Genomic DNA, 18,983 nt, shown 5'->3' with positions numbered 1-18,983 from the left:
TCATATTTTTTTGGTGTTTCCTGATGCAGCACATTGACCTGGCCATGGACTTGCTGCGAAATCGAGCTCAAAGACATTTAAAATCATTTGACGTCCATGGTCGAGTCATATTAAACACCGAGTTCCTGCATGTCGTTATCATAGAGTATCAGTCGCTCCAACTTATGGGTAACGAGTATACGATGCCAAAATATATGCTTGAGTGGGTAATAGGAATGTCGCCGAGTGTCGGGGGGAAAATCATTGGAGGGTTATACACATATGTACATTCCAGTGTGCATCAATAAGCACTATATTACGCTGGAGATCGTTTTTGCTGACATGACTATATATGTGTACGACCCAAATCATTCATATTTGACACTAGACCAGCTGGAGCAAAACCTAGAGTCCGTAGCTATAATTTTTCCTATGATGGCCAAATGTGTGGGGATGACTGTACACGACAGATTGCGAATTGTTTGGAACACGACGACAGCGCGACAGTCCATAAGGCAAGTGTTTAAACTTTGTTATTTTCATCTTTCAGATTTAGTTTTTTAGCTACACAGTATTGAACTGATCCATTCTTGTTCAATTGTAGCGGTGACTGCGGCATATTTGTCATTAAGTACATTGAATTTTTAAGTATAGGACATAAGATTGATAGAATCAACCAATCGTGGATACAGAACTGAAGAAAGAAGCTAGTTTGTGATTTGTTCGAATTTAATGGTGACCCGTAAATTTGTATTAAATATATGTAACATTTGAATTGTAAATTTAATTATTTTTTGTGATTATGAAATAATTATAAATTTGTGTTCAATATATATAACATTCACATTGAAAATTTAATTATTTTTTGTGATTATGAAATAATTGTAAATTTATGTTCAATGTATATAACATTCACATTGAAAATTTAATTATTTTTCTGTAAGTTATTTTTTGTTATTTTACACACATGCCGAGTATGAAATTAATTTTTTCATATAAATCATTATAAATACCATTTATTAAGAATAAATATTGAACATTGAACATCTATAAAGAACAAATATTGAACGGTGTAAAGTAAGCGGAAATATTATTCATTTAACGTACCTGTCTAATTGTCATTTAGGGAAATTTGACTGGTACAAAATTGTCGAGTATGCCCTATAACTTTGCACCCGCCACACTTACGTGGTTGAGGAAATTTTTCGGTAGATGGTATTTTAGATGTAATTGGACGTCCAGGACCACGCGATTCAACTGCTGGTGGCAACAAATCATGAAACGGGAGAATGTACTCGGGATCTTCCCACTCGACTTCATTCGGCAGAGGAAATATAGTCTCAGCATATGATGTTCTCCAAGACTCAGTCGTATAATACAAAGAGCATAATGTTCTCGCCGCAAAGCCTCGATACATCGCCACCGCAACTGCATGCTCACATGGAAAACTCTCTAACTGAAATCTCATACAAGTGCATGTATTATAAGTCAAGTTCACCATATATGCCGTATTACGTGCACATTGCACGGAAAAGCGGAACTCATCTAGTGCTTCCACATTCAACTTCCTCGCAACCTCTGTCGCCTTAAAGAGTTTCTCCTCTTGAGCTGAGGTCAGCACGCTAGTGTAACTCTATGATGTCGCATGTCGGTCATGAAATCACTGTTGTAGCTTGTTACGAATGTTCTTAATCATTGCGATAATTGGTAACTCTCGATCCTTCTTAAACAATGCATTGAGAGACTCCGCGTTATTCGACGTCATCATATTGTATCGACATCCTGGAAAGTATGACCACGCCCAATGTTCGATCTCCATGTTCATCAGATACTCTAACGCCGATAATGATTTACTTCCTATCTCGAACATGAACTTATTATGTCTTCAGCACTGTAAGCTTCGGCTGCTCTCCTGAACAATGAAACGATGTCTTTGCCCCGATACCTAGTCTTCAAATTACCTTGTATATGGTACATGCAATACCAGTAATGTGCCTCGGGAAAAATTTCAACGATACCATTTATTATAAACTGTCCCCCATCGGTTACAAATGCAAGGTTTTCGACTTTCTCGATCACTTCCCTCAGTTTCGAAAAGAACCAACGCATGGACAGATCATTCTCGTTGTCGACTATGCCGAATGTAATACGGTAAATTTGGATGTTGTCATCTTAACATGTAGCAATAATTAATTTGCCTTGATATTTAGCTTTCAGAGTTGTACCATCAACTAGAATTACGGGTCGCATTGCATTTCGAAAATCACGAATACATTGTCCGAAAGTCATGAACAAATACTTAAAACAATTATCGCCCCCCGTCTCAATAAAATATGTCGTGCCAGGATTAGTTGTCCCCATGTTATGGCAATACCTGACCAATTTAGCATAGCTCTCCTCAGCCGATCTCATTAAATCCTCCAACGCACATTCTTTGGCCTTCTAGGCTTTCTGGTAGCTCATGACCACTCCATAGTCTCAACGGACGTCGTTAATGATGTCCGAAGATTTGTAGATCGTCCGTGGGTCCTGATACTTATGCATTATCTGTCGACCAATAAACCATGCTTGAGCTTGCCTGTGATCATTTCGACAAATTCTCACTTCGCAAGTATGTTCCCGTGCATATTTGTGAACTACAAAGCACTCATTCGTGTCCATCTTAGTCGCTCTCAAGCGTCAATTGCAATTGTCGTCAACGCAGACTACTGTCAACAATGACTTGGTTGATTTTTTTACCTTGAACTCAAAGTTATATTTTAATATCATCCGGTGCACAACTTCCTGCAAATCTTTCTTGGTTTCAAATAGTTGCTCAACATACAAATCGTTATCATCGGGAGCCATACGCGAAGAATTAGAGAACGGTCCACTTGTTCCACCCCTGAGCTCCCGCCCCACTCAGGTCTCTGTCGAGATAAAGCAATTAAATTTTTATTTGTAAAATCATTTATATTTTCGTTATCCTCAACTGTCGACGGAATTCTGTGTGTAACAGTGACTTCACGATCAATAACAACTGTCTCGGGAATAATCACATCATCTGCAGGAACTATCTCCACCGTCTCCCAAAAATCTCGGTCATTATTATCTGTTCCATTTGAATCTTTGCGTTCACTTTCGACAACATCCTTCTTAACTAAAATAACACAAAGAACAATCAGAGTCCTATGTATTTTATTCAATTCGAATACATAATTCAATTCAGCACTATTAGTAACAAATATAGGTGGTATCGGAATGGATGAATCACCATAACCATTGAATAAATATCTCAGTTGCATATTGTACTGCAAAGAATCAACATTCAGCTTATTTTGCAAATCCTGGTACACTTTCGCATATGATGTACTTTTTGTTACAGGAATTGCATTACAAACATATACATCACTCATCCATCTCCATTCCCATCTATTATTTTCATTCAATTCGAAATCACCGAAATAACAGACAGGGATTATTATAGCTGCATGACGATATAGGATTTTAAAATCAATTACAATAACAAAAATTCAGATATCTAATCAACTTGTAATTAAAATTATAAAACAATTGCCATAACAAAAACTAATAATAAAGATATTTGTAAAATAGTCGGGAAAACCCGACTGTGGACTGTTTTACAGCCGACAGTCGGCCGAAACAACCAACTAACAGTCGGCTGTTGGCCGTCTAACAGCCGATTGTCTATGTCGACTGTTAGTCATCTAACATAGACAGTCGGCTGTTTGACAGTATTTTCACAGTCGGCTGTCTGCTGTCTAACAGTCTTCATTACCATCCCACAGTTAATTGTCAGATTGTTTATTTTGCGTATGACTTTTTATTTTTCTATGGTTCTAAAGAAATAAATTATAGATCTATTAAAAAAAATTTCTACTAACTACTGTGTTATTTAACTACTCAAACGTACACTAATTTATTGAAATCGAAATTAAGCATGTGTAAAAATATACTCACCGATTTGAAGTAATTGATCTGAAAAAAATTCTGATTTCGACATTTAAATTTTTTTGATATTTTGAGGTTCAAGCAGATAAAAAATGAGAGTTTTTATATGTTTGAAACTCGTTCTGCAATTTTATAAGTAGAGAAATATTTGATTTTTCATTATTAACTAAAAGAGTAATAAAATCTTTTAAACTATTCAATATTTTGTAATTACATAATATATTTAAGAATATTTCTGTTTTTTACTATTTAAGAAGTTAATGTGATAATATTTAAGTTTTTAAACGTCAAAGTGAAATTAAGAACATTTTACTTGGTCAATTTTAGAAGAAGCCCGCTGTTTTGGTTTGTTGCCAACCATACACATTTGTACGTTCGTCTCTTCAACTCCATCCACATACAAATAATTATCTTTTCCATTCATTTTGAGCAAATTATTGTTCCCAAAAGAAACTTCCCAGCCATGGAAGCTCTGGGAGCTTTCTCATTTCCGTCATCCACCTACCCACTAATTTCAAGAACAATATTTGAAAAACCGATTATTCAGATTCCTTTAACTCAGAAATTAAATTCACCTGTTCCNAATTTTCATTTAAAAACGAGTTTCTTGTGCATGAGCCCCTTTATGAAAAGGAAATAGCCTGAAAAGTAGAATAACTCATCATAGATGTTGGAAAAGGTCGTGTGTGGTATAGAGTGAGCCTTTTCTGATCGTACAGAATATCCTAAGCATTTTAACTGGCATTAAGTTAAAAAAACTCTTGATCATGACACAACATACTTTTGCCTTGCTCTGATTGTGTGTATGAGTGTTTGCATCATGGCTTCTAGACAATAAATAATTTCTTTTAAAATAAGAAGATTCATTGGTTCTGCAGGTTCACACTTCTAAGAAAGCATGTGTAGCTGTGTATCCAAGTTGTGTACAAAATAATATTCTTTGGTTTTGGGCGAATTCTGATCCGTTATATGAAGACATTCATTTGAAGAAGAAGCCTCCCTACATCCCAGAACTTGATGACCCATCATTCACCAATATGATGATATCGAGAGATATACCCTACGGGTAAGCTATTGTTTGCTTTTCCGTTTTGTTAAAGAATTTTTATGAGTCATGTTTCAAGGTACTCTGCACGGAATCAACATAAAGTTTTCCATTTGAATGTTGTTACCTTCACACTAGCTCTCAGTATTCTTGTACATCAATTAAAGGAAAACAAAAATCTTGCATTCCTTTGCTTTCCCACAAGAAAAAGGAAATAATTTCTGAGAAACAGAAAAATGGAACTGCTGTGGATAAAGAGATAACATGGACTTATGTGAAAAAGTAAGATGAACAAATTCAATTATGATCCCTCAAGGGACAGAAAAGTTGATACCTGATTCATTTGTTGTTATGATGAAAGTTCTAACAACTAACTGTGACATCACACGGAGCATAGATAATAAATCGAGCATCAAAGCATGGACCTGTTTTGTGTTATTCTTTACAGCCGCATTGGCATTTTCAGGTATGAACTTCTGATTGAAAATCTTATGGACCCTGCGCATGTCTATTACGCACATCATGGAATAATGAGAGTTCCAGAAACGCCAAAGAGATAAGTAAATCTGTGCATGACTCACATCTGACATGTTTTCCTGTGAATTTCACATGGCTAACAGTAAGTATCCTGCACTCTGAAGGCTGATAGAGAGGGAGGCAAACCGGTTGAAATAAGTTTACAGAAACTAGACATAAACGGTTTCACTGCGAAAGCAACTGGGGATAACAATTTTGTTGCACCCTGTCTCTACTACAGTTTTTACAGTCTAGGAGGGGATCCAAGTAAGCAGTCCACATCATCTGTTGGAACCACGGAGGTAAATAGTTGATATTTTTATCGTCTCAAGTTTTGATTGCTTAATAAGTAGCCCCTGTTTGACGACCATATTTGTCGAACTCTTTTTTCTACATACTCATTTTCAACCATACATTCTCACAATAACATTCTGCACGTAAATCCAAAATTTTTTGGTACTTTTTAGCGACACATCCTCCTAAAAATTATTATTCAAAACTCTTTTTTTCCCCAAAAGTATGGTTGTCAAACAGGGGCTTAATCTCATCATATTTCTTTAGCAATATGTTTTATCTTTAATGCAGGAGCCAGCATCACCTGTTACACAGAAAAGAGCGCTTCTAATTTTCTACTGTATTCCAGTCAGTCCGGGTAATAGCAGGTTGATATTTGCTTCTCCAAGAAACTTTGGGGTGTGGATAGATCGAGTTGTTCCACGTTGGCTCTTTCATATTGGACAAAATTTAATTCTAGATTCAGATCTATATCTTCTTCACGTGGAGGTGAATTTTAACTCATTTTTTTACGAATTACATTTTATCATAATATTCAACATACTTAGATATCTTCTAAAACTGAGCACTAGGATCCTATACATGATTATCAAGCATTGACAAATAAGTAGATACTTAAATGTTTCATGTCTATGCTATCTTGCTCTCTTTAAATATGATCAGGGTGGCCTGACGTTCAGGGCATTTAAATCTATGTAGGTATATCATTTGAATAAACTTGTGTGGTCTATGTAACAAATTATCAAAAGAAGGCAGGCAAGTCACAGGGCACCAAATGTCTTTTTCTCGCGAATCTATCTACCAATGCGTTTCCTTGCTTGTGCTTATTTTGCTAGCAGCATTATTTTTATGGTAACACTATTGCGTACTAAAGGTAATTGAAATGCGAAAAATGAAGAAAGAAATCAGACAAATGCATCCCAGATAAGTCTTCTGATATGTTTCGCGGTACTCCACCTCATGATAATCCATCGCTTGACTGTTGAGTATTAGTTCAATTTTATCATTTCAAAGAGTCCATTTTCTTGAGAAGGCTTCTCATGTATGTATATTTTCTCTGTGATAAAATCTTTAGATTGCTCAATATTAAATCATTAATCGTTATGTAAGAATACAATCATATAGTACCTTGGAAGACACACATTAAATGAGCTGATTCATTTATTGTTTCTTTAGGAGCGCAAGATAGCGGATGTTGGCCCTCTCAATTGGCATAAATCTGGCTTTGTGCCAACTAAGGCAGATGCTCTTGTGGTTGCCTTCAGAAAGTGGTTAAACACTTATGCAGGCACTCAAGTTGACTTCGGAACAAAGTTTAGCAGACTACTCCCACCAACCCCTCCTAGAGAGCAGCTGTTTGATAGGTAAATCTAGAGGACTCAAACTGTGGTCGACTCAAGCTAACTAGGACCAAAATATAAAGTTGGCTTCATTTTCTTTGATTTCTCATTGTGAAATACGAGACTTGTTTGATAAACCGCGTCATGTGCTATTGAGACCATAGCACAGTGCCACTATATGGAGCTTAATTAATTGTACTGTTTGACCATATAATCTCCTTATTGGAAAATATCTTTAGGCCATAGTGGACGTAGATCTTACATTGAGGGTAAAGCACTATAAATTTATGTATTTGTATGCGTGCTTATGTTTTTCATTTCATATGCTCTCGAGATTGGAATTTGGGATTAATCTAGAATATGAATTGAGCTTGCTAACAAAATTCACGTGTCACTTTTTTTTCCCACAAATATTGAGTAGTATTGTTTTTAGGAGTCAAAATTTTACACGATCTTCTAATTTAATTTTAATTGGTAGAATCAATGCAAATGGACAAGATTGAAGTTATGCATTCTTACATTTGCAGTTTAATGACGCAATTTTTGTGATTGTTTTCAGGTATTGGTCCCACACAGTGAATTGTAGTAGCTGCAGTCTTGCATACAGAGGTCTCAATATACTTGAGATTTTGCTGCAGGTCATCTCCATTGCTTCAATTGGAATAGTTGCTGCAGGGAGGCAGGGTATTATGTCTGTGGCTACAAGGAACAGCCTGGTATGCATGGCTGTTCTATGCTTTGTGGCTTCAAAATGGTTGTCTCACTTTATTTACAAAACTTTCCGATATCATGATTACGACCATGCCTTCCGCTGAGATTGCTTGTAACAAACAATGCCTATAAAATTTGTAATTTATATCGGGATCATGCAACATTCACAACTTTGCATAAAAATAAAGTTAGAAACATGGAATTGCCATTGTTTTTTGCTTAATCTAACGTCAATGAAGTGTAGAATATTAAAGGTCTTTTAAAAGTTTTTCATAAAGGGTGTTCTAATTTATCTCCGAATTTTACATAATCTATTCAAATGGTCCTGCTTGATATTAGTTCTATGGGATGATCAAGTCTCAGGATAATATGCTAGAGTTTCTACTATAAACGTTAATTTAGAGTCTATACTCTGTTACTTCGCCATCAGAATGCATGAAAACAAGTGACGTTGATAATATGATCATTGGTTTTTTGGGTCACTCTACTTCCTTTTCTGTTACTTCTGAAGGGTTACTTATTTATGTTAGAATTAAAGTGTGATCCAAATTCTATTTTGAAGGTGATTGGGATTTCTAATTAAGGTTGACATTAAGAGGATTTCTATTTGTTGGAATGCTTTTAGAATTCTATTCAACGTCTATTTAGCAAATTTTAGTTGAAATTCTATTTGGAAGCCAATTGGGAGGCAAAATTTGTGTTGAACTTGAAAAGATCAAGAAATAAATCAGGAAGGACTTTTCGAGGCAACTATGCTCACATAGTGCTCGAGCGCTCAAAGCAGTGAAGTTGGCGCCAGTTGGACACTTGAGAAATGAGGTGGCACCTACTGGCACTCGAGCGCTATATTCATCAAGCCCGTTTTCGCATTTTGAGCATTCTCCTTCTATATTGTGTCTATTATTTTCTCACCTATTATCATAATAAATTGGTATTGAAATTATCTAGTATTTTCGTCGTCGTTTTTCACAAGCTGGTATCAGAGCTAAAGTCTTATTCGTATGGAGATTTTTTTATGGCAATTAAGAAGCATAATATTCCGATTTTGGATCGCTCCACATGATTTTTGTTATGATAGGTAAAGATGCAAGCAATATTAGTTCAAATGGATTTGGACAATGCATTATTCGGATTTAAGAATTGTTCACAACTTGAAATCAAGAGAAGAAATAATGAAGGGATCAGAAAGCTCTATCTCAAATTCATCTTTTGAATAACAGTTTTCAAGATGTTTTGAAGGAGAAGTTCATCGCTATGTTATGGTAAAAATTGGAACAATTGTGCACGACGAAGAGTTTTATTAGCAAATTGCACTTGGAGCATCATCTTTATTCTCATCGTATGACGGAATGTACGTCTCTTGAACCTAGCCGTATTTAAGGAGAACGTCGTTGATTTAAAGACATTTGAAGTCAAATATGATAAAGAAGGTTTAGATTTGACTTTGTTGTGTTTGTTGCCTGCTTCATATATTTTGTTTAGAAACACATTCCTATTTAGTCATGATACACTCAATATTGAAGATGTTATGATGCTCTTTATTCAAATGAGAAGATGAAGCATCTCGTTCGAATTCGGGCTCATGGAGATAGCCTTATTTGTTGATGATTCTGGAAGGAGCAAATCAAGGTCTAACTTGACAAATAAAATTTATAATTATTACAAGAGGAATGGGCACTTGGTTAGGGATTGTTTAAATTGTAGAATAATGAAAAATTAGTTGTAGCTAATCAGAAAGAAAAGAAATTAGTTACTTCGAGTGAAGTCGGTGTTGGAGAAACGTTTCACAATGATGAAGATCTTTTGGTGCTTTCTGACGGTGATTCTGAATGTGAAGAGGGTTGGATTCTTGATACACCTTGCACTTTTCATATACGTTCCAATCAGGATTACGACATATGAAGAAGTTTATAAGGTGTTGTTATGATCGATAATAGTACACTTTTGTTGGATAGTTGGTATGGAAAGGGTCAGAATTAAGTTAACTGATGGAAGTGTTAGAATACTTGATGCAGTATGGAATGTTCCTAATTTGAATAAAAATATTATCTCTTTGATTACTCTTGACTTGAAAGAGTACAAATTCATTGGTGAAGGTGGAATTATGAAAGTTCATAAAGGCCTTCATATTCTGTTATAGGGAAAAAAAATTCCTAATTATATTTCTTGCAGGGTACTATATAATCTTTGAAAGTTAATCAGCATAAATTTGTAGAGCTCATGTGGATTGTGCGTTTGTTTCAATATCGTCAGAGTTTTGTTTGACGTCTACTTTGATGAATACGTTTAAGTCAACTTCGAAAGTTATGGATAATTCTGCTTTGCCACCATTACCAACGTTGTCATTGCATTTAATTGCTAGAAACAGATCCATCTTTGAGAATATACTTCCACATAGGTACAAAAATGTTGATTTTGCTTCGTTCGTAGTTGAAGGTTAGGACTCTAGTCAAGATCCTTCTATTGAAGCAATTTGTGGCGATTCAGTTACATGGCTTGTTTCAGCCTTATCTGGTGATCATTAATTACATTCGATTTTGGTGCTCGCGATTCGAGCAACTTTGGTGTCCAATGGTGTTTTGGAATTTTGTTACTCAGGTTTTGAGTTTGAACCGATTTGGGTTTTGTTAGGGGTGGAGCCAGCAATATATATTAGGTAGACTGAAATTTAAAGTTTTTTAAAGATGTCTTTTATCACACGAGATTTAGTTTATATATTAACTGATAAAAGTAAATATAAAGCATATTACTTATTTTGATAATAACATCCATTTCATGGTTTAAATAAATAAAATTTTAACTTACAAGTATAAAATGTAATATATAAAAAAATACGCTAGAAAAAATTTAGCTCCCGTTAGGCCCCCATTTTTTTTCCAAATTTTAATATTTAGAATAGTATTTTTTTTAAGAATGTGTGGTTGAAAAAGAATAAAAAAATTTTGATTTTTGTAATATTATTTTATGAAAGATTGTGTTGTTGAAAATAAGAGAGAAAAAATGAAAGAGAATGGAGGCCAAACGGGGGCTTAATTACTTTTGAGCTGTCAAACATGTGGTATCTGTTAAAATAAGTCATTTATCTTTACTTTAATCAATAAAAATTATTTGTTATATAATAAACTAGTTTAATTATAAGTGAACTCTTTAAATTTGATACTAAATTTGAATAATTGAATATTAGGCATGAGTTGGGAATGAAGTTAGTTGGACTAAAATTAATTTTTTGGAGCTGGGCCAAATTTTTATTACTTTTGATTTCACCATGAATTTAGGATGAAATTTCCATTTTTTTACTAGCTAATTATCTTCCCTTTCGCTTCTCGATTTTGTGGTGGTGGATAATGTTTTCAACTTGAAAATTTTGATTTGTTGAAGAGTCGAAGCTCATTCATTGCAATGGAATTTGTTTCCAGGTAGAAAATCTTTGAATTTTCTCATTGTAGTATAATTTGTGTCAAGGTGTAGTTTGTTGGAATTAGGAAGTGACGTGAATTTTATTTTAAAGATGATGGAAAATTCTAATAAAGGTCAACATTGAGAGGAATTATATTTATTGGAATGCTTTTGAAATCTTATATAAAGTCTGGTTGACAAATTCTAATTGAAGTTCTATTTAAAACAGAATTGAGAAGTGGAATTTGTGTTGAATTTGAAGAGATTAGGATATGAACCATGTAGGACTTTTTGGGACAACTATGCTCGCCTAGTGCTCGACTAGAGATTGAGCACCCAAAGCAGTGAAGCAACATCGTCTGGCGTCAATTGGATGCTTGAGTAGCGGGGTAGCCCTGCCTGGCGCTCGAGTGACATATTCATCTGACTCGAGTCCGTTTTCGCGTTTTGAACATTCTTTTCCTTCTATAATTCTACTTTTAGGCTTGAAACATCTTTTATATATATTTAACTCTTCATTATATTTTAGATTAACATGTTAGACAAATCAAAACACGAAATCATTATAATTCTTTCTTCATATTTTAGTGAAATCTCCATTCCTTTGCAAATTATTTTATTCTTAAGTTTGTGATCAATTGCTTCATATTGTGTCTCTTATTTTCTCACCTATTATCATAACAAAGTGGTATTGGAATTATCCGGTATGTTTGTAGTTGTTTATAACAATTTGAATAATTATCGAATTATACCAAATGATACTACTTAATAACTAAATTTAAAAATATATCTCAATAGTCATTGAACTATACGGCATTTTACACACCCATCACTCAAGTGGGAAAAATCATTAAGTTTAACAAACAATGTCGACTTGAGTGATGAATGTATAGCATGGTATATAGTCCAGTAATCTTTGAGATACAATTTTAAGTTCAATTATTAAGCGGCAACAATTTTTTCTTCCCTCAAATTGATCTTTGTGAAAGAAGAAACCAAAGAAAATGAAGAGAGAACAAAATGAAACTAAAAATCAAGGGTTTATAAATCGAAGAAAAATAAAACTTTTTAGGATTGGGCATCAGATATTTCTACAAAAGATTGAATTTTGCTTGTAGCTATCTCAAATATTGATTTTTTTTTTTCAGTGATGGTTGAGATTTCTACAAAATGTTTTTTTTTTTTTAATTTATGGTCAGAGATATTTGCAAAAATTAGGAATATTTGTTCTCTTTGGAACAAAAATTGGATTGTTTGTTGAACCTAATGAATTTTTCTACTTGAGTGATGTGTGGTTAACATAGTGCATAGTTCAGCAATTATTGAGAAAAAAAAAATTTAGTTCAGAGTAATACTTAGTATAATTCAGTAATCATTCAAAGAATTAACCCATTTCTGAAGCTATATAAAAAATCCATTTTAGTCCAACTTAGCAATGGCTACTACACACATATTTTCATTATTTTGTTCTCTGCGTCTTGCATAGGGCAGTGAACCTAGGGTGACAGAAAAATTAGAGAAAGCAAGGTGAATCTTGAGTGTGACGACAAGTAAAAGGAATTGGAGATAGTGAATTTTTAGAATTAATCTTGAGTGCTAAATCATTTAATTGCTTTCTTATTGAGGGTGACTTTAAAAATTAGTTGCCCGACTTTACATTATTGTTTACCTAGAATCTATCATTTGTTTTAAATTATACTATTTTTAGATGACAATGGTACCCATGCAATCCTAGATATTATTGTCATTATATCTTTAATTTTTTCTATAAATATAGGATTTTTGTTTTTAATAAATCACACATAAGTTTATCAACTTCTCCAGTCTCATCTCCTTTTTTATAATATGTTATCAGCATGATTCTCTCAAAATCAAAGTGAATTAAGTTTTTATAAGCATAATCATCCGTCACATGTATTGAAATCAATTCGATGACATGTGAATTTTTTTATATACAAATGCAATAATTTCCATTTTTTTATATACATGTGATTTTTTTTGTTAACATATACACTAATTCTGTCGCAAACATTGCATTTTGATATGTGGAATTCATGCCTTTAACTTCCGTGTGCGTGAATTTCATTTTGAAGCTATTTATCTAAAGTATTGTTTGATTCACCCAATTCCATGGAAATGGGTGGAAAATGGATTTTGGGTGGAATTCCACCCAAAATGTAGTGTTTGATTCACAAGATTTTCCATGGAATTGGTTCCTAACTTTTATTGAAAGTTGTGCTATTCCTTGATTTGGTGGAATTCCAATTCTTACCATATATGGTGAGAATTGGAATTCCCGACTACTGTAGCGATGATTTTTTTATTTTTTTTATAGGCAATGGAAACCAATTCTAAGAATTATTGTAAAAAAAATATTTTTCTTTTATTAATAATTTTCATGTAAAATAAAGCCAAACGAATGACTAAAAAATAGATTATTTTTTTTGAATTTTTTATTGATATATTTTTTAGGCTTTTTGGCGATGGAAACCAATGTCATCCCCAATACTATTAAATTCTATCCTTTTAATTAACAATTTTCATGTAACATAAAGTCAAACGAACATAAAAAAATACTTTTATTTCAACATTTTTCACATAGAAAATTATACCAATAAAACACAATAATTTACAATTACCAGAAAAACAATTCTAAACAATTCAATTCTCTGGAATTCGTTTTCCACCCAATTCAATTCCATCTTTGCAATCAAACGGACCCTAAGGTTATTCTTGGATTTAACTTTTATGTACTTGAATTCACGTGTTTGATATCTTCTGCGTGTTAGTAAAAGATTTAATTAATTCTGTTAACTTCTATGTATGAAGATTTTTTTCCTAATGTATGTTTGATATTAATTTCATGTATAGATTCATATCAAATCTGTTCGATAATTAATTTTGATATCAAAGATTGTATGTATGGTAATTAATATTTTTAACCTAATTAAATATTTTTATATGTTTCTTTATAAACTTTAAATTGATAATCCTTCATGTTATTGTTCTTGAAGTATCACAATATTATATTTAATATTTCAAAATAATATTATTTGCTCATGAAGAGCATAAATTATAATTTTCAATATATTCGAATAATATTGATATATTGCTTTTGAAGAAATAATAATAAAATATAATGTTATCTTGAAGTAACACATAATAATTTTCATTAATATTCTGGTTAGATTTAATTTGCTCTTGAATAACATAATAATGTAGAATCTAACATAAATTATGTTTTTAATATAACATAAATTATGTTTTTACTCCTAAAAAGTAAATCCATACATAATTTTATACTATACACAATAATATGTTATTACTTTCGAAGAGTATGATATTATTATTATTTTGGAATGAAATACAATTGAACATTTACATACTCCAAAAAATTGTTGTAGAATTGTTTGAAGTATTTAATACAAATTAATATTCTATAAAAATATTGTGTTGCTCTATAAGAAGCACAAATTTATATTTATTAATATTCTTGAAGAATCTTGTGGGGTTATTTTTGAAGAATCACAATTTAGACATTTTAATGTAAATATCCAGTTAGAAGATCCTGAATCAATAATGATGTGAAATGAGAATTTGAATGGACGTTCAGTGAAAAATCAGAAGATTCTTTAATCCAATTAATTCATATATGTTATTTTTATTGAAAACTTGTCATTAGTCATCAGTAGCTAAAATATTTATATAATATATTTGATACATTTGCTGAATGATTGCATGGTGTCCACAACTTGAAAATTTGCCAAGTTATTGTTCCAATTTTAAATCATGAGTATGTTTTTCGGATAGTACAATCAAGACGACGTGTCTTGTTAATGCTATTCCTTGTTATACACCTTTAATTAATTTAATAAAGAGCAAAGTACTTTTCATTTTTGTTTAGGCAATGCTATTACACACTATAGTTCTCCATATTATAATTACCTTATGGTCAAAACTTGATTTCTTCATTTAATTTTTGGTAGTGCAATATATATACAATTAGTCCATCACATTACACTGAGATGAAGAGTAAAAATGTTGATAATAAATGTATACTTTAAACCCTTGTCCTAAACGGGTGATATTTTATAACTTAGTTTGTTGATTGTCAATTTGATCGAACAATTTTCTGGAAAAAAAATTAAGAAACTAAAAAATAATGTACAAATATATCATTATCTAAATGGTTGTGCTACATGTACAAAATAATTTACAAAATGGTTTACTAACAGATAATATGGTGAGATTAATTTGATCAAAATCTCATTAATCAAATAGCTTTTTCCATTTACATTTTGACACATCATCATTATTTAAAACATCATGTAAATATTTATGTATAAAAAGTATTTTCCTTATATAAATCCTCGTAAAAGACAATTCGAATTATATGTTCGAAAGATAATTTATTTAGATGCATTTGTTGACCAATGAGATTAATAATATCTCACATACCAACTTTAAATGCACTAACTCTAATTAACGTTTAGGAGACTAATTACTTAATATTATATTCGATAAATTTGTGACACGACTAAAGTGTCATGATATTCTATTCTCATACAAAATTTTTCAAATGAAAATGGTGCAATTCGCAAAGATGGCCCCGTCAAATAGATATATACTCTTAACGAGTATTTAAACAAAATAAATTATAAAATTTTAGAAGAAGTTTTTATATCTGATACGTTGAAAATTGAGATATCTCAATAAACTATATCATTATAGAAAATGATAAGATTGAAAAAGGAAAAATTGTCATCAACATTTTTGCACATGAATACTACGCGATGAATTGAAATAAATGCGTTGAAATATACCGATCATAATAATGATTGGCCAAATAAAAGAGACAGAATCTTTAATTGACTTTACTAGAGAAACAAAAAGTTTATAGACCGAAGTCCGAAAATTTAAAGGTGTATACTCATGCAAAAAGGAAATGAAAAAAAAAAATGAAGTCGTAATATGTAACACACATCTTTCAACATAGTGAATTTTGCAAATATCGTGGTGGATGAAAATCACGAGTCCATATCACGTTATCTTAACGATACCTAAAATTTGAAATAAGGCATAGTCAACTCATCTAACATAATTATTAATTTTTATGCTTAAAGCATAATTCAAGTGATATTATCATGAGAGTGATTAAATACGCGTTATACCTTTTTTTGTGATCAAGATTTTGTCCCATTAGATTTTAACGAGACAACAGAAAACTTTTGTTGTATGCTTAAAAGAATAATGCATCATTTTTCCTTCATTGTGACTTTTCTCCTAGGATTTTTCCTAATCAAGTTTTAATGAGACATATTATTTGTGTAATGTATATCCATGATCGAAAACGTATTTACCCTCAAAATAATACTCTAATATGCATGAGATTCAATAAGATATCAACAAGAGTTTTTTTTCGAGCTATCATGTTATTACATTCATCAAATGTTTGATAAATATATCGTATAAAGAACGTGTTACTTGAAGGTCATAACAAGACAATACCGAATATTCTTTGCAAGAATTACAATATTGACGACATGGACGTACAAGACATAGATGATTCGTTACAAGAGCATATGTACTCTTTTTCTTCTATCAAGTTTTGTCACTAATTTTTTTTAACAAGATTTTAATGAGACGGATATTTTGTAATATATCATTCAAGAAGAATGTTGTTAAAAAAATGATTATTAATGAATGATAATTATACATTTGCAGCTCTAGGTTTTATTATCATTATATCCCTAATTTATTTATTTATTTATTTATTTTTTAAATAGGAGGCTTTCGTTTCTAATAAAACATATACGAATTTATTGACTTCAACAGTTTTTTCTCTCTCTCTCTTTTTTAATTACATCATTAAAAATTAAAATGCTAAAAAAAAAAAAAAAAAAAAGGTTCCGGATTCAAACGTCATTTAGAAAAATCCAAGTACCTCCTAAGCTATTTTCGAATACTTTAGTTGTCGGTTCACAGTTCACTCTCTACACTGCTGGACTATCGTGACAGCTCACCGGATTGTTGTTTCTTCAAGTATAATCTTAAACCTTTTTCCTTCCTTCCCCTGTCATCAATTTTCAATTTCTAGAATCAAGATCCAATTTTACATTCCAATTCTTGAAAATAATGGGTATAGTCAACTTGGATCTTGCATTATTTTTTTTTAGACCTACTTTTCTCTCCACCGTGCAAGATCTGATATTTTTCACGGATTTAGATGACTGTCAATCTTAATTGATTGTTTATTTTGAACCTTAATACCAATCACCGTTTCAAGATCCAATTTTTTAGTTGCTTCTTCAATATTTTAGGTCAATTTCAGATCAGGTGAGTACTTCTCTATGTAAGAAAAAAATTGATTCGATTGCATGCCATTTGTTTGTTTCCTCATTTAAATCTCAAAGATCCGTTCTTTAGCTGAATTTAATGTATGCGCACTGGCTACTTTGGTGAAATCAGTTTGAATTTAATTTGGGATTTATAGCTTTGGGTAAATGAAAGAAGTGAATCCTACAGATCCCATAGGGCAAAACCTAATTAAGCTGATAAGCAATGTGTGTTTCTCAGTATTTGTGTTCTCAGTCCTTATATTTACTGTAATTGCAATCACATACCAACCCCCGGATCCGTGGGAGTCCTCTCGAGCTCTGACCAAGGTTTTCACGGAGGTAGAAAATGCTACTTTCAAAACGGATTCTTCCGTCCTTAAAACTGGCGAGGACATTGCCACTGCGCCAGTGGCATCGCCTATAGGATCACTGGCCCCGATTACTGAAGCTTCAATTGAGAAATCTGAGGAGGAACTTGAGAAAAACGTGACCTTGAAATCGGGTTGTGAAGATTTGAACGTGATCAATTGTTCAGACCCTAAGGTTTTAATTGCAATCCAGAGGTTCAATTTGAGGACTTTTAAGTCGATTGCTTTTTTGGATTATCAAAAACCGGTCAATGGATCGAAGCCTACTGAATGTGATGTGGCATGGAGGTTCAGGAACAAGAAAGAGAGGTCTTGGAGAAAGTATAGGGATTTTCGGAGGTTTAGGATGGGCTTCAAGGATGATTGTAGTTACAAGGTGATTCATCCAGGGCGATGGCATTCTGGTTTGAATGCCCGCCGTCCAAGGAGTCAAATTAATGCCACTGGTAATGGTCGAAAGGCAAAAATTGCTCCATCCGTGCGGGACGATGAGATCAATGATACGATTCCAGTGTTGGGATCAGATTTGGCATTTAGAAAGGGGAAGTACTTGTACTATTCACGAGGAGGGGACTACTGTAAAGGAATGAATCATTATCTTTGGAGCTTCTTGTGTGCCCTTGGTGAGGCCCAGTACTTGAATCGTACATTTGTTATGGATTTGAGTATTTGTCTAGCATCAACTTATACACAGAGCCACAGGGATGAGGAAGGAAAAGATTTTAGATTCTATTTTGATTTCGAGCATTTGAAAGAAGTGTCTTCGATTGTGGATGAAGGCGATTTTCTTAGAGATTGGAAGAGATGGGACAAGACTCACAAAGCTAAAATTCCAGTTAGAAAGGTTGGAAGCTATAAGGTGACACCAATGCAACTAAGGAAGGATAAAAGCTCGATCATATGGAGACAATTTGACGCTCCTGAGCCGGAAAACTATTGGTACAGGGTTTGTGAAGGTTCGTCAGCTAAATATATTGAGAGGCCTTGGCATGCCATTTGGAAATCAAAGAGATTAATGAACATAGTTTCTGCTATTAGTGGGAGC

General features: G+C 32.8%; 3 protein-coding genes across 4 annotated transcripts in view; 2 read left to right on the top strand and 1 right to left on the bottom strand.

Annotated features, from left to right (window-relative positions):
- On the bottom strand, positions 1 to 2,640 carry LOC111394015. Its single transcript, XM_023019805.1, has 3 exons — positions 2,584 to 2,640; positions 1,168 to 1,612; positions 1 to 53 (listed from the first exon to the last, which is right to left on the bottom strand). Exons 1-3 carry the CDS (start codon positions 2,638 to 2,640, stop codon positions 1 to 3), a joined length of 555 nt encoding a protein of 184 aa, XP_022875573.1.
- A 1,753-nt stretch (positions 2,641 to 4,393) lies between these two features.
- On the top strand, positions 4,394 to 8,101 carry LOC111394014 (protochlorophyllide-dependent translocon component 52, chloroplastic-like). Its single transcript, XM_023019804.1, has 7 exons — positions 4,394 to 4,532; positions 4,789 to 4,996; positions 5,442 to 5,531; positions 5,610 to 5,793; positions 6,077 to 6,274; positions 6,962 to 7,149; positions 7,685 to 8,101. The coding sequence occupies exons 1-7, from the start codon at positions 4,394 to 4,396 to the stop codon at positions 7,938 to 7,940; spliced, it is 1,263 nt and encodes a 420-aa protein (XP_022875572.1). The 3' UTR covers positions 7,941 to 8,101.
- A 9,096-nt stretch (positions 8,102 to 17,197) lies between these two features.
- The window catches only part of LOC111393170, a 3,670-nt gene continuing 1,884 nt past the window's right edge, over positions 17,198 to 18,983 (top strand). Inside the window, exon 1 of one of the 2 annotated variants that reach the window (XM_023018567.1) lies at positions 17,198 to 18,934. In XM_023018567.1, coding sequence (XP_022874335.1) covers positions 17,736 to 18,934 — 1,199 coding nt within the window. In that variant the 5' untranslated portion in view covers positions 17,198 to 17,735. Of the gene's footprint in view, positions 18,950 to 18,983 lie in introns of both variants that reach the window. The other variant, XM_023018568.1, reaches the window with a different exon arrangement.

The sequence above is a fragment of the Olea europaea genome, chromosome 4, assembly GCF_002742605.1.
Source record: "Olea europaea var. sylvestris chromosome 4, O_europaea_v1, whole genome shotgun sequence".
Classification (NCBI taxonomy): domain Eukaryota; kingdom Viridiplantae; phylum Streptophyta; class Magnoliopsida; order Lamiales; family Oleaceae; genus Olea; species Olea europaea.
The sequence above is the reverse complement of the archived record's forward strand: the minus strand, read 5'-3'. Positions and strand labels throughout refer to the sequence as shown.

What these genes read in the sequence shown, in the direction of transcription:
- LOC111394015 (XM_023019805.1), bottom strand. Translation starts at nt 2,640, where the DNA reads ATGGACACGAATGAGTGCTTTGTAGTTCACAAATATGCACGGGAACAT. An exon ending in CACGGGAACATACTTGCGAA is followed by an intron (nt 1,613 to 2,583) that starts GTGAGAATTTGT and finishes GCGACATCATAG; the next exon opens with AGTTACACTAGCGTGCTGAC. An exon ending in CGAAAAATTTCCTCAACCAC is followed by an intron (nt 54 to 1,167) that starts GTAAGTGTGGCG and finishes TCGATTTCGCAG; the next exon opens with CAAGTCCATGGCCAGGTCAA.